Source organism: Pristiophorus japonicus, chromosome 12 (assembly GCF_044704955.1).
Source record: "Pristiophorus japonicus isolate sPriJap1 chromosome 12, sPriJap1.hap1, whole genome shotgun sequence".
Classification (NCBI taxonomy): domain Eukaryota; kingdom Metazoa; phylum Chordata; class Chondrichthyes; family Pristiophoridae; genus Pristiophorus; species Pristiophorus japonicus.
The window spans coordinates 207353064-207369018 of record NC_091988.1 but is presented as its reverse complement, the minus strand read 5'-3'; the positions used below and the strand labels follow the sequence as shown (position 1 = coordinate 207369018).

General features: G+C 48.3%; 1 protein-coding gene across 2 annotated transcripts in view; it reads right to left on the bottom strand.

Moving 5' to 3' along the window:
- fer1l4 (fer-1 like family member 4) overlaps window positions 1-15955 on the bottom strand; it is a 229219-nt gene that overhangs the window by 124408 nt on the left and 88856 nt on the right. For both annotated transcript variants that reach the window (XM_070896525.1, XM_070896526.1), the window contains 6 exons: window positions 12509-12617; window positions 8960-9152; window positions 8226-8346; window positions 4760-4860; window positions 3705-3792; window positions 1309-1425 (listed from right to left, as the gene is read on the bottom strand). In XM_070896525.1, coding sequence (XP_070752626.1) covers window positions 1309-1425; window positions 3705-3792; window positions 4760-4860; window positions 8226-8346; window positions 8960-9152; window positions 12509-12617 — 729 coding nt within the window. The remainder of the gene's footprint in view (window positions 1-1308; window positions 1426-3704; window positions 3793-4759; window positions 4861-8225; window positions 8347-8959; window positions 9153-12508; window positions 12618-15955) is intronic.

Sequence of the window (15955 nt, the reverse complement as noted above, 5' to 3'; positions counted from 1 at the left end):
TAGGAGCAACTGGTGGAGAATGGACTTTCTTAGAAATCGCAATTCTCCACATTTTTTTTTCTGCAGTTCTAGTCAGGTAGAACAGTTCTACATTGGAACAGAATTTTTTCTTCAAAAGGGGGCGTGTCCGGCCACTGACGCCCGATTTCAAAGTTTCCACAGTGAAAACGTACTCCAAACTAAGTTAGAATGGAGCAAGTGAAGATTTTTGTAGAACTGAAAAAACCTGTTCTACACATTAAAAAATCAGGCGCAGGTTACAAATTAGGCGTCCAGAACGAGGGGGGGGGGGAAGTCATTAAATTCTACAATAAATCCTTATTTATATTTCTACAAATATTATACAAATAAATCCAACCTGAATAAACATTTATAAGCAAAGAAAAGATTAAATAAACCATCTTCCTACCTGTGTGAAAGTGCTTCAGCCAGGGAGAATTCTGCAGCCGTTCGTTCCCACGGGGGGGGGGGGGGGGATTAAACAGCCGCTTTGTTCCCGCGGGGGGGGGGGATTAAACAGCCGTTCGTTCCCGGGGGTGGGGGGGGGAAGGAGACAGTGAGAAGGGTAGCCTCAGTGCTGATGTGCTGATGGCAATGTGCTTTTATTAAAAAATGTTCAAAAATTAAACAGCTACAAAGAACTACAAAAATGGCCGAGTGCCAATGTTTTTTTTCACACTGAGCATGCCCGAACGCTCCAACGCGCACGCGCAGCGTTGCCGGCAGGAAAAAAACTAATTTAAATAGTACCCGCCCCCTCCCACTTACAAAATTGGCGTGAGTGTAGGCTCCGCCTCCCTGGGCGCCGCACCAAACAGACAAGGAGCTGCAGGGCGCTCGAGAATCGCGAGGTTTTTTTTAGGCGCCGTTTTAGGCGCGAAAAACGGGCGCCCAGCTCGGAGGGGCGCCCGTTTTTTTTCGTGTGGAAACTTGGGCCCCACGTGTGGGCGAGACCAGAACTGGGGCCCAGGACGATAAGACAGTCACTAATAAACCCAATGGGGAATTCAGGAGAAATTTCTTTACCCAGAGAGCAGTGAGAATGTGGAACTCGCTGCCACAGGGAGTGGTTGAAATGAATAGTATATATAATAAGACGCAGACTTTTTGGGGGCGGGGTTAATTTGCTCTGTTTGTTAACACTTTAAAATAAACATGCCGGAGTTGCATTAACCGTCGCACGACCAGAGGAAACGGGAACACTTGTAGATTCATTTCCATTTTTAGATTTCTGGACAAGTTGCTGAACCCCCCAGTTGTGAAACACACACAGTCTCCATCGTACCCTGACCCTGTCAGTGATCTCACCTCCTGCACATGATGTTTAACTTTCTCCAACAGTTTCTGGACCTCACTCAGCTGCTCCTTTATATTTTTCTTGTTTAACCGTTTCATAATTCTTAGTGCCCGCTTTGCATGAATAATCTGGAAAATATAAAATACCAAACATTTGTTGTATCTAAGTTAGAATGTCTGCAGTATAGCAAAATTAATGTATTTATAAAAAATCTTCAAAATAATTCACATTCTGTTTTTCCAAAGACACATCAGAACAAATTATTTTGTGATTTGTTCTCTTTTACTCTATCTTGCACTTCCACAACCAAATGCAATGCTTGGCAACCAGCTCGCATCCCCTGGCAACCAGCTCGCATCCCCTGGCAACCAGCTCGCATCCCCTGGCAACCAGCTGGCATCGCCCCGGCAACCAGCTGGCATCGTCCCGTCAACCAGCTGGCATCGTCCCGTCAACCAGCTCGCATCCCCTGGCAACCAGCTCGCATCCCTTGGCAACCAGCTCGCATCCCCTGGCAACCAGCTGGCATCGCCCCGGAAACCAGCTGGCATCGCCCCGGCAACCAGCTGGCATCGCCCCGGCAACCAGCTGGCATCGCCCCGGCAACCAGCTGGCATCCCCTGGCAACCAGCTGGCATCGCCCCGTCAACCAGCTGGCATCCCCTGGCAACCAGCTGGCATCGCCCCGTTAACCAGCTCGCATCCCTTGGCAACCAGCTCGCATCCCCTGGCAACCAGCTGGCATCGCCCTGTCAACGAGCTCGCATCCCCTGGCAACCAGCTGGCATCGCCCCGGCAACCAGCTGGCATCGCCCCGGAAACCAGCTCTCATCGCCCCAGCAACCAGCTCGCATCGCCCCGGCAACCAGCTCGCATCGCCCCGGCAACCAGCTCGCATCGCCCCGGCAACCTGCTTGCCTCCGAGCCTCCAGCCATAGTCCACTGGCTGGAGAACATTGCCAGATCTGAGATTGAGCATTGTTCCCTCGCCTTTTCTCAATCCAGTCAGAGAAAGCAGAGGTATGCAGTTGGGTAAAAGAGTTCCAATAAACCCAAGATCTATAGCGTTAATACCGGCAGGTACTGTTTCCTATCCTGTAGCATGGCCCTACACGGACACAGCTCGCCACTGGGGAACCCCAGGCACCGACACAGCTCGCCACTGGGGAATCCCCAGCAATGACAGCTCACCACTGGGGAACCCCAGGCACCGACACAGCTCGCCACTGGGGAACCCCAGGCACCGACACAGCTCGCCACTGGGGAACCCCAGGCACCGACACAGCTCGCCACTGGGGAACCCCAGGCACCGACACAGCTCGCCACTGGGGAACCCCAGGCACCGACACAGCTCGCCACTGGGGAACACCAGGCACCGACACAGCTCGCCGCTGGGGAATCCCACGCACCGACACAGCTCGCCACTGGGGAACCCCAGGCACCGACACAGCTCGCCACTGGGGAACCCCAGGCACTGACACAGCTCGCCACTGGGGAACCCCAGGCACTGACACAGCTCGCCACTGGGGAACCCCAGGCACCGACACAGCTCGCCACTGGGGAACCCCACGCACCGACACAGCTCGCCACTGGGGAACCCCAGGCACCGACACAGCTCGCCACTGGGGAACCCCAGGCACCGACACAGCTCGCCACTGGGGAATCCCCGGCAATGACAGCTCACCACTGGGGAACCCCAGGCACCGACACAGCTCGCCACTGGGGAACCCCAGGCACCGACACAGCTCGCCACTGGGGAACCCCAGGCACCGACACAGCTCGCCACTGGGGAACCCCAGGCACCGACACAGCTCGCCACTGGGGAACCCCAGGCACCGACACAGCTCGCCACTGGGGAACCCCAGGCACTGACACAGCTCGCCACTGGGAAATCCCACGCACCGACACAGCTCGCCACTGGGAAATCCCACGCACCGACACAGCTCGCCACTGGGGAACCCCAGGCACCAACACAGCTCGCCACTGGGGAATCCCCGGCAATGACAGCTCACCACTGGGGAACCCCAGGCGATGACAGCTCGCCACTGGGGAACCCCAGGCACCGACACAGCTCGCCACTGGGGAATCCCATGCACCGACACAGCTCGCCACTGGGGAACCCCAGGCGCCGACACAGCTTGCCACTGGGGAACCCCACACACCGACACAGCTCGCCACTGGGGAACCCCAGGCACCGACACAGCTCGCCACTGGGGAACCCCAGGCGCCGACACAGCTCGCCACTGGGGAACCCCACACACCGACACTGCACACTGTATCGGGATCCATCGGGGCTCAGGACCTCGACAGAAACCTAAGGAGAGAAACACGGCCCCCAATTGTACAACACAGTCAGGAATAAACCCACAAGTTCAAGGCAGTCTAAAAATAGGCAGCATTCACTCACAATATTATGTTTTAAGGACTTAATTCGACATCTATCCAACGTGTTGGGCCTGTTTGTGGTTTTCTTCTCAGCATAAATGTGGTATTGTCTAGGAGCAAGAAAGCAAACAATTTCACCTTCATTTGCGATCGCCATCGAGTCTCGCAAATCAGAATCAGGCTTTGCCAGTGACTGGTAAACTGTGCTTGTGGGTCATTGAGGAACGAAATACAAGTGACACAGCTTGAGGAATATGGGTCTTTTGCTTTCTGATCACTGTAACAACTGGTATCAGCCAATTCTCTCTGGTTTTATACATCAAAGCAATGAATGTAGATCATCAATGGGCCGACTAGTCAGAACGTAACAATCCGAGAACAACATACCCAATACACTGGCTGGTACATGGACACCACAATCATCTGCTACTTTTGCCCACAAGAACTCCTCTTAATTTTACCTGTCTATTCCCACAAATGAACATCTACAGACAAGGGAGGGCCCCGATTTTAAAGTGGGGGCAGGTAAAGTGTGGTCTTAAGTCAGTAAGTGGACTCGGCCTGATCTTAACCCCTCCTATTGACCATTCTCACTCAAAGCAGAGTTCTGCTGGTTGAGCAGAGTTAAGCACCAACTGGACTAACCCGATTGACCAAAGAGGAAGCTGGGAGCTGGAACCAGATGCAGGGAGCTGTTTGCAGTAACCGAATAAGATGGCTTTAGTTTTACCAATGTTGAATTGCAGGAACTTTCAGTATTTCCATAACATGCAGTTAGCAGCAGGGCAAACATGGAGGGAGATCTCCTATGTTTGTTATTTCTAAAATGTTTAAGGTTGTCCTGGAATTAAGGGCTCGAGGAAATCTTTCCCACGAGAGAGTGGTCTGTGTCCTGGGAACTCGAATGGCAGGAAAAGGATGTTTCGGGTTTCTCTTCAATTCAACAAAATGGACAACCAGAAATCGCAACTTTTTTCCTTAACAAACCCCAGAATTCCTACAGATCTGGGCAAACACCCCGAACGCATATTTTCTGTACTGTTCATTATCAATGATGGTGTCAGAACTAAACAAGACCTGCATCCAGCAACAAACTCATTCAAGACTTGACGGAGGCGAGTGTGTGACTCGGACTTTGGTCTCTTCACCATGTGATGCACTTCATCAAATCCGTCCTCCTGGATAAGAAAAGGAAGAGGAAACACAGAGAATTAAACATTACTGTCCAATCACAATATTTTATTCAAAGGTGAAATGATGGCTAACATATCCCTTTCTTCAAAAACAGATACACTTTTAATTTCCTTTGCCTGGTTTTTCAGTAGCCCTACTGCGGAGTGCCAACCACGTCAAGAGGGCAACCCAGCTCGAGAGCTGACATCGACACTGGGTTGGGAGGAGATGTTTGTGTGAGGCAAACAAGTTCGTATTTCTTGTTAATTCAAAAGGGAGAGGTTAGGAGAAATAAATTTATTCCGATGGTTGTTGGAGGATGGAATCCTTCACCGCAGGAGGTGGCTGAGGCAGACACCAACCTACTTTTTGGTGAAAATTGGAAAAATATTTAAAGGCTACGAAGATACAGGCTCAGGAAAGAAAGCAGGCAATAGGATTAATTTTGGATTTCTCTATTCAAGTGACACCGTGCACTGAATGGCCTTCTGTGCTAAAAACCTCTGGTCCTAACTGCCCTGGCCAACTTCCCATGGTGCATCATCACTGACTGCCTGGCAAAATCCGGTGAAACCCTTTGCAGACGTCAGAAAACTTGGAAATATAGGCCCCAAGTTTTGACATGATTTGCTCCTGATTTTTAGGAGCAACTGGTGTAGAACGGAGTATCTTAGAAATTGGAATTCTCGCCATTTAGTTTGCTCCAGTTCTAATCAGGTAGAACAGTTTCACTTTGGAACAGAATTTTTTTTCAAAAGGGGGTGTGTCCAGCCACTTACGCCTGTTTTCAAAGTTTCGGCAGTGAAAACTTACTCCAAACTAACTTAGAATGGAGTAAGTGAAGATTTTTGTACGCTCAAAAAAACCTTGTCTACATTTTAGAAAATCAGGCGTAGGGAATGGGGGGGGGGGTTTAAAGGGAAGTTTACAAACATTAAACACTTCAGTTTTACAAATAAAGAGCCATCATCAATAATAAATGATAAATACATCAATAAATCAACCAATAAATCAATCAAAAAAAATTAATAAGAAATAATTTGTTTTTTAAATCAATAAATAAAACATTTTCTACTTACCAACTGCAGCACCGGGAGCCCTCCAACAGCATGCTGGGATGCCCCCCCCCCCCCTCAGTGTGTCTCTGTCAGTGTCTCTCACTCTCTGTCTGTCAGTGTCTGTGTTTCTGACAGCGAGGGGAGGGGTAGGAGGGGGGGTAGAGGGAGAGAGGGGGGAGCAGAGGGAGGGAAGGGGGAGGGAGAGGAGGAGAAGGGGGAGAAGGGGGAGGGGGGAGAAGGGCAGAAGGAGGGGGGAGGGGGGGAGAAGGAGGGGGGAGTAGGGGGGAGGGGGAGGAGGAGAAGGGGAGGGGGGGGAAAGGAGATGGGGGAGAAAGGAGATGGGGGGGGGAAAGGAGATGGGGGGGAAAGGAGATGGGGGGAAAGGAGATGGGAGGGGGGAAAGGAGAAGGGGGGGGAAAGGAGAAGGGGGGGGGAAGGAGAAGGGGGAGGCAGGCTGAACGGGCCGGGCCCGAGACTTCGGGCAGGGCCCTTCCCCAGTACCAGATTTACAGGTAGGTGGCGTTGGGTCGGGTCGGCGGGAGCGCGGGTCAGGGGTTGGTGGGAGGGAGGTCGGGTCGGTTCGGTTCGGGTCGGGGGGAGGGAGGGAGAGGGAGGTCAGGTCGGGTCCAGTCGGGGGGGGGGGGGGAAGCGGGAGTCGGGTTCGTGTCGGGGTCGGGTCAGGTCCGGTCCGGGGGCGGGGGGGGAAGCGGGAGTCGGGTCGGTGTCGGGTCCGGTCCAGGGGCGGGGTGGGGGTAGCGGGAGTTGAGTCGGGTCGGGAGGAATGCAGGAGCTGGGCGTGGGAGGAGCCTTATTCACGCAGCCCCAGTGAGGCCATTGGGCCAGGGCTAGGGGCTGCGTGCTTCGGCCCCTCCCACACAGTTTTGGGCGCCTGGAGCTACTGCACTTGCGCGCCCACTGTAGCGTGCATGTGCAGAGGTCCCGGCACTGTTTTCAGTGCAGGGACCTGGCTCCGCCCCCTACAGCTCCTGCTGCGCTGCGCCGAGAGCCAGGGAACCTGCAGGGAGGTGGAGAATCTGGAAGTTTTTTTTCGGCGCACTTTGTGGCGCGAAAAACGGGTGTCCAGGTCGGGACTGCGCCGTTCTAGGCGCGGCTCGAAACTTGGGCCCATAGTGAGCAGTGAGGAGAGGGCTAGACTTCAGGAGGACACAGACAGGCCGGTGGGATGGGCGGGCACGGGGCAGATGACATTTAATGCAGGAAAGTGTGAAGTGATACATTTTGGTAGAAAGAATGAGGAAAGGAAATATAAACTAAAGGGTACAATCCTAAAGGGGAGCATGAACAGAGAGACCTGGGGGGTATATGGGCACAAATTGTTGAAGGTGGCTGGGCAGGTTGAGAAAACGGTTAAAAAACTTACGGGATCCTGGGCTTCATAAATAGAGGCACAGAGTACAAAGCAAGGAGGTTATGATGAACCTGTATATAACACGGGTTCTGCCCCAACTGGAGTATTGTGTCCAATTCTGGGCCCCGCACTTTAGGAAGGATGTGAAGGCCTTAGAGAGGGAGCAGAAAGGATATACGAGAATGGTTCCAGGGATGAGGGACTTCAGTGATGTGGATAGACTGGAGAAGCTGGGGTTGTTCTCCTTGGAGCAGAGAATGTTGAGAGGAGATTTGATTGAGGTGTTCAAAATCATGAGGGGTCTGGACAGAGTAAAGAGAGAGAAACTGTTCCCATTGGTGGAAGGGTCGAGAACCAGAAGACACAGATTTAAGGCAATTGGCAAAAGAACCAAAGGCAACATGAGGAAAAACCTCTTTATGCAACGAGTGGTTAGGATCTGGAATGCACGGCCTGAGAGGGTGGTGGAGGCAGACTCAATCGTGGCTTTCAAATGGGAGTTGGGTAAGTACCTGAAGGAAAAAAATTTGCAGGGCTCCGGGGAAAGGCGACGGAGTGGGACTGGCTGAGGTGCTCATGCAGAGAGCCGGCACCAGCTTGACGGGATGAATGGTCTTCCGTGTCGTAACTATTCTATGATTCTATGATTCTATGAACCGTGCCTCAAAGATTCAAGATCTCGTTTCCCCAACACAACGGTTGGGCAGTGTCGCAGGTACTGCTAGTTTCTTCTCCACTTGTTTAGCCACTTTGTTTAGGCTCAAATATATTTAAATTGCGAACATTAAGTTAAAGTTATAGCTATATTAGGAGCCTCCCAAATTGGCCTGATATTCCATTTAAGCAGAAGAACTGAATGCTAATTTCCATTGAAAAATTTATAACCATTGTCTTAAAATATTCACATGCTAGATCAAACCATATCGCAGTGATAGTAACCTACCAGTCTCTCGACCAACTTTGCAAGGAAATTCGAGTTATACAAGCGCCAGGAATAATCTTCCCAAGAACTCCAGACATAAACACAGGGTTTCTCGTACAGGTACGGAATACAGTAATAGGACCTGAAATAGAGCAAGTACAGGCTGGTTAACAAGCTCCTTGAAACAGAGAATACACAAAGAAAGAGATAGATGGGTATAAAGTATTGATCCAGTTTTCCCTTAAAGGATCTACATCTCGACCATTCCCCGTGGTAAAGAGAAAGCCCAAACATCTCCCCTTCAATGACACTGTAAGCATGAGGCCAGACTAGCAACATCTACAGTGCCACCATTGACTAGAAGCTGAGCTGGACGTGCCATATCCAAACCTAGGCTTCAAAAGCAGTTCAGAGACTGGGTATTCTGCGATGACTGGCCCACCTCCTGATCTTCAAAGTCTCTCTATGAAATCTTTCACCAAGAAGTATGTAGCAACACCATCACCTCCAAGTCACACACCATCCTGACTTGGAAATATAATGTCGTTCCTTCACTGCCACTGGGTTAAAATCCTGAAATTCCCGACCACTATGGTGGGAGCACCTTCACCACACGCTTCAAGCCCACCACCACCTTCTTAGGGCAACTATGATGGGCAATAAATGGCGTGTTGTCAGTGATGCCCAAATTACGAGAATGAATTTTTAAAATTGAACTTACTTAACAGCAATTTATTGAAGGTTTCTGAACGTACCTGTCGTATTCGGTGCTCTCTGCTTTTCGGGGTGGTGTCATTGAGTTATGTTTCAGAGGTAAATTAACTTCAACATTCTCCAGCTCATCTTCTGAATCTCTTGTATCAAGTAAAGATTTCTTCTCCTCACTCTCAGCCACCTTCCCTTCCTTTTTCTTTTTTGTGATAACTTCTACCAATTTGCCATAGTTACCTTAAAAGATATTTTAAAATGAACATGGTGTTTGCTGGCGGTGGGGGCGGGGGGGCCTAGCCCTCCCAGGGTAGGTTTACAGCAGTGGACCACCACAACACTGATACTAGAGTTCAAATCCACAAGTGACAGTTTCAGCCATTGAGTAGAGTGTTTACAATGGTGATGTATTCATTTGTCAGCTCACACGAACTGCCATGGAAACGGTGCCCAATCACAGGGAAGGTCATTCCTGTATCTGTGTCAGGATCAATGTCATGGATCACGTGCACGTGTTAAACCAATGAACACCTTTGTATAATGGTGCTTCTCTTTAGGCTGTGAATATGAGCATTTCACTATTGCAATATTCTGCATTAATATTATCTTAAATTAGCTAACTATTGTAACGTTCCAGTGAAACTTTTTTTCTTTCTTTCTCTTGCACACATATTTCCAGAGAAACTACAAGAAGCAATAAGAATGCGAAAGATTTGTGTGGCAGACTGCATTGGCACTCAATGCTTGGCACTGCGTTGTCAGCTGTGGCTCAGGGGGCAGCACTCTCCCCTCCGAGTCACAAGGTCGTGGGTTCAAGTCCCACTCCAGAGACTTGAGCACAAAAATCTAGGCTGACACTGCGGGAGTGCCGCACTGTCGGAGGTGCCGTTCTTTTGAATAGGACGTTAAACCGAGGCCCCGTCTGCCCTCTCAGGTGGACGTTAAAGACCCCATGGCACTATTTTGTAAAAGAGCAGGGAGTTATTCCCGGTGCCCTGGTCAATATTTATTCCTTAATCAACGTCACTAAAACATATTTATCTGGTCATTATAATGTTGCTGTTTGTGGGAGCTTGCTGTGCGCAAATTGGCTGCCGCGTTTCCTACATTAAAACAGTGACTACACTTCAAAAGTACAGAAATTGGCTGTAAAGCGCTTTGGGACATCCAGAAGTTGTGAAAGGCGCTATATAAATCCAAGTCTTTCTTTCTTATTTTTTGCATTTCGATACCCAAACCACTGAGCTTCCTATCTCTGGTGAGACATTGTAGAAAGCCCCAAGTACAGGCTGCACCCTTCCCCATAGAGAGTTCTGAAAAGTCACTGTCGGGGCTGCATCGTGCTTTCTCGGAGCCGTTGTCAGTGACATTGGTGGCCTGAGTTCCTTTCCCAATACAAACAGCATTCAGACAGGAGCAAGGTCACTGCCATTTCTGTGCTGAATCGCTTTTGAACTTGTGCCGACTGCCTTAGTTGGTAGCATTCTCACCAAAGTTGTGGTTTTGAACATCATGCCTGGTCTTTTGCCGAAGACTATGTGCTGTGATGGTGGTGGGCTACTGGCCGTGGTGGTGGATTAACCAGTCATTTATTTAATTGCATGTTCGGCCGTTGTGGGTGCAAGCTTTGCCTACATACCAATCAGTGCACTCCAACAGTATTGCACTATGTGAAGTGTTATTACTGGGCACTGTGCCACCTACAGTTCTTGTACTAATTGCTGGTTAGTTTCTTGGAAATATTGCACAAAAGAAAAAAGGAAACCAGTTTTACTGGAAAGATTACCCAGGTGACCAAGCTGAAGTTGTAGATTAGCGTTTTGTACAATTGTGCAATAATTATACAAATAGAAATTCATGCATTTGTTTGACACACACAGTGCAATTACACAGGAGCAGCATTTCTCCCGTTCTCCCACTCGCACTTCAGCAGAAGAGTGACAGAAATCCCAGAATAATCCGAAAAAGTCAAACTGGAATATTTCCCTAATGGTGCGAGATGAGGAACTGTGGAGGAGCAAAGGGATTGAGGTGTCCAAGTACACCCGGCACTAAAGACTCGTGGTCAGGTACAAATAGGATAATGGAATGCTAGCCTTTATCTGAAGTGGGGCTGGAAACCAAAAATGAGGAAGTGATGCTTCAGTTGCACACAGCTCTGGTCAGACCCCATCTAGAGTGCTGCGTTCGGTTTTGGGCACCGCACCACAGGAAGGCTTTATTGGCCTAGGAGGGAGTGCAGCACAGGTTCACGAGAATGATACCGGGGCTAAAATGGTTATATGATGAAGACTGGTTTGTATTCCCTTGAGTTTAGACAATGGAGGGGGTGATCTAATCGATGTTTAGATGGTGATCTAATTGAGGTGTTTAAAATGATAAAGGGATTTGATGGGGTAGAGGGAGAGAATCTATTTCCTCTGGTGGGAGAGTCCAGAACAATGAGCATCATTTAGAATTAAACTTGGGCTGTTCAGGAGTGATGGCAGAAGCATTTTTGCCACACACACAGTAGTGGTGGGAACCTGGAACTCTCTTCCCTAAGAGGCTGTGGATACTGGGATGGATAAATTGTTGGGTAAGGGTATGGAGGGATATGGATCAAAGACAGGTAAATGGAGTGGAGATACAGATCAGCCATGATTTAATGGCAGAACCAGAGCAGAACAAGCTCAAGGGGCTGAATGGTCTCCCCCTGTTCCTATACAAGAGGTTAGGAGAAATGTCTTTACTCAGATGGAGCATGAAATCATTCATCACAGGAATTGGTTGACAATGAGACCAATGTATATTTTAAGGAAAATTGAAAAATTAGAAGCACAGGAAGATACAGGGATCAGGGAAGAACACAGGGCAATATTAAGTTCCATGTTCCTCTGTAACAGCATAAATAGTCTCTACCAACGTTCCCTCAAAGCTTCGCAGCTACGCGGTAACGGGAAAGCTCCCGCATAGGCTGCTCACTGGCTCCTCTACTCAACACCGCGCACAGGCGGAACTGCAAACACAGCGCACAGGCGGAACTGTAAACACTGCACAGGCGGAAACACTGCACACAGGCGGAACTGTAAACATCGCACAGGCGGAACTGTAAACACCGCACAGGCGGAACTGTAAACACCGCACAGGCGGAACTGTAAACACCGCACAGGCGGAACTGTAAACACCGCGCACTAAAAGAGGCCATGCAGAACAAAGCACAGCCTACAGGGAACATTGGTCTCCACCTCATTATTCACAGTGAAAGGTGTCATTGGAGTGTCAATGTGACATCACATTTACATAATGTCATTGCACTGAAAGCGATGCACGCTTTTCCCTCTCTCCCTGACAACATTCCCACCTCACAGGGGCACTGTCTCCTGGACAAAGTTTCTACAAAATTTTATCTCCTTTACGAAAGGAGACAAGACTTTCATCCTTTTTATCGCAATGACATTACACTCATTCGACACAATGATGGACTCCAACACATCACTGTGTTGTGTGTCTGTGGACAAATGATGAAAGATTTGGCAAACACGTATTCATGAAAAGACCTTTTATAAATATCTGCAGCTGCACATTTATCCATAACAACAAAACCAAGTTCTTACCTATGGACACTTCGAAGGTGAGAAGGCGTGACCCCACAGAGGGGTCAATCATGGTAGCCTCGAAAAACGCAGCAAATAGAAGGAATTCCTCCTTCTCGCCTGCAATAGACTGAATGGACATGGCAATGAATCTCGGCGCTTTCATTATTACATCCAGTGGCTGATTCTTAAAACTGATTAAATCCAGACTCGTAAGCCTTTCACTCCTTCAAGTCAGTCACTCCTTCAACGTTACTGACATTGAACGTTGGGTTTAGCAAAGGAATAAACTCAAATATAAGGGCTCGGTTATATATAATGTCACACTTTAAAAGGAGTCACACCCAATAGTGTGGCCTGAAAGGTTGCTCATTGAGTATCACACATCCATAGGTCAAAGAATAACGATTAGCTGAAATAAGCAATTATCAGTTGATTTATATCGAATACCCTTTTGACAAGGTAGCGCATAAGAGGCTTCGCTAAAGATCGGAGCCTCTGGTATTAGTGGAATTATATTGAGTTGGATTTAGAACTGGCTGGCAGGACACAGGCAAAGAGTAGTTATAGATATATTTGGAACTGTTTGGAGAGTGGTCACCAGTGGTGCCCCACAGAGATCAGTGTTGGGACCGTTGTTTTTTACTATTTTTATTAATGATCTGGATTTTGGAGTTGGGGGCACAATTAGCAAAGTTGCAAACTTGTAAACATAGAAAATAGGTGCAGGAGTAGGCCATTCGGCCCTTCGAACCTGCACCACCATTCAATAAGATCATGGCTGATCATTCCCTCAGTACCCCTTTCCTGCTTTCTCTCCATACCCCTTGATCTCTTTAGCCGTAAGGGCCATATCTAACTCTGTTTTGAATATATCCAACGAACTGGCATTAACAACTCTCTGCGGTAGGGAATTCCACAGGTTAACAACTCTCTGAGTGAAGAAGTTTCTCCTCATCTCAGTCCTAAATGGCTTACCCCTTATCCTTTGACTGTGTCCCCTGGTTCTGGACTTCCTCAACATCGGGAACATTCCTCCTGCATCTAACCTGTCCAATCCGGTCAGAATTTTATATGTTTTTATGAGATCCCCTCTCATCCTTCTAAACTCCAGTGAATACAGGTCCATTCGATCCAGTCTCTCCTCATATATCAGTCCTGCCATCCCGGGAATCAGTCTGGTGAACCTTTGCTGCATTCCATCAATAGCAAGAATGTCCTTCCTCAGATTAGGAGACCAAAACTGAACACAATATTCCAGGTGAGGCCTCACCAAGGCCCTGTACAACTGCAGTAAGACCTCCCTGCTCCTATACTCAAATCCCCTGGCTATGAAGGCCAACATACCATTTGCCTTCACTGCTTGCTGTACCTGCATGCCAACTTTCAATGACTGATGTACCATGACACCCAGATCTCATTGCACCTCCCCTTTTCCTAATCTGCCGCCATTCAGATAATATTCTGCCTTCGTGTTTTTGCCCCCAAAATGGATAACCTCACATTTATCCACATTATACTGCATCTGCCATGCATTTGCCCACTCACCTAACCTGTCCAAGCCACCCTGCAGCCTCTTAGCATCCTCCTCACAGCTCACACCACCACCCAGCTTAGTATCATCTGCAAACTTGGAGATATTACACTCAATTCCATCATCTAAATCATTAATGTATATTGTAAATAGCTGGGGTCCCAGCACTGAACCTTGCAGTACCCCACTAGTCACTGCCTGCCATTCTGCAAAGGATCCGTTTATCCCGACTCTCTGCTTCCTGTCTGCCAACCAGTTCTCTATCCACGTCAGTACATTACCCCCAATACCATGTGCTTTAATTTTACACACCAATCTCTTGTGTGGGACCTTGTCAAAAGCCTTTTGAAAGTCTAAATACACCACATCCATTGGTTCTCTCTTGTCCACTCTACTAGTTACATCCTCAAAAAATTCTAGAAGATTTGTCAAGCATGATTTCCCTTTCATAAATCCATGCTGACTTGGACTGATCCTGTCACTGCTTTCCAAATGCGCTGCTATATCATTTTTAATAATTGATTCCAACATTTTCCCCACATCTGATGTCAGTCTAACTGGTTTATAATTACCGTTTTCTCTCTCCCTCCTTTTTAAAAAAGTGGTGTTACATTAGCTATCCTCCATCCAATCCATAGGAATTGATCCCGAGTCGATAGACTGTTGGAAAATGATCACCAATGCATCCACTATTTCTAGGGCCACTTCCTTAAGTACTCTGGGATTTATCGGCCTTCAATCCCATCAATTTCCGTAACACAATTTCCCACCTAATGAGGATTTCCTTCAGTTCCTCCTTCTTACTAGACCTTTGGTCCCCTAGTATTTCCGGAAGGTTACCAAGATACCAAGACCTGTGCGAGTGTTAGAACTGTAGACGATGCTCGTCTGATTCAGGCAGATCTTAACATGTTGGGAGATTGGGCTCAAGACTGGAAAATGATGTATAACTTAGATAAGTGTAGTGTTATGCAAGTGGGCAAGGCAAATGTTTAACATTCATACACCCTCCAGGGAGAGACATTAAAGGTAGTGGAGATAGAAAGAGATTTGGGCATTCTAGTGCAAACATCCCTAAAGGTACATGAGCAATGCTGTGCAGCGATAGCTAGAGCAAATAGGATGTTAGGGTGTGTCCATCGGAGAATTGAGTATAAGATGAGGCGTACTGTTCTGTCCTTGTACAAGCCCTTAGTCAGGCCACACTTGGAATACTGTGCCCAGTTTTGGTCTCCTCGCACGGTGGGTGATATTGAGGTTCTGGAAAGGGTGTGGAAGATGGCCACAAGACTAATTCTAAATCTAAAACATCTTAGTTATCCTGGTCGGTTGAAAGAGTTGGGACTCTGTACCTTAGAGCAGCACAGACTGAGGGCGATCTGATTGAGGTTTATAAGATGATGAAGGAAATAGACGGTGTTCCAGCTGACCGTTTATTTCAGTGAAATAGGTTAGGCAGGACCAGGGGCACAAATTTAAGTTGTATCGGGCTAGAGGTTAGACATCAGGAGGTGGTTCTTTCCCCAGAGAATAGTAGAGCTCTGGAACAAGCTGCCGTTTCATGTGGTGGATGCAGACTCAGACTTCCTTCAAGCGAGAGCTGGATTGGTTTCTGGCTGCGGCGATCACCTTTTACAAGGTTGGTACTGCGGGGGATTCAAGGGGACTAGTTTTGATCGCCTAGATGGGTCGGAGAGGAATTTACCAGATTCCTCCGCGCCCCGCCCCCCCAAAAAAAATTGGCCTGGGTTTTTAATGTTTTTTTGCCTCTCCCAGGGTTTGGGGTGGGGTGGAGTGTATATGTTGTGATACACAAGGTATTGGGATTGTGTGGGACAGGCTCGACGGACCAGAGGGTCTCTATCTGTCAATCATTGTTCGTATGTTCGTATGTAACCAATCAACTAAGGCCAGACTGATACTGGGGCTAAAAG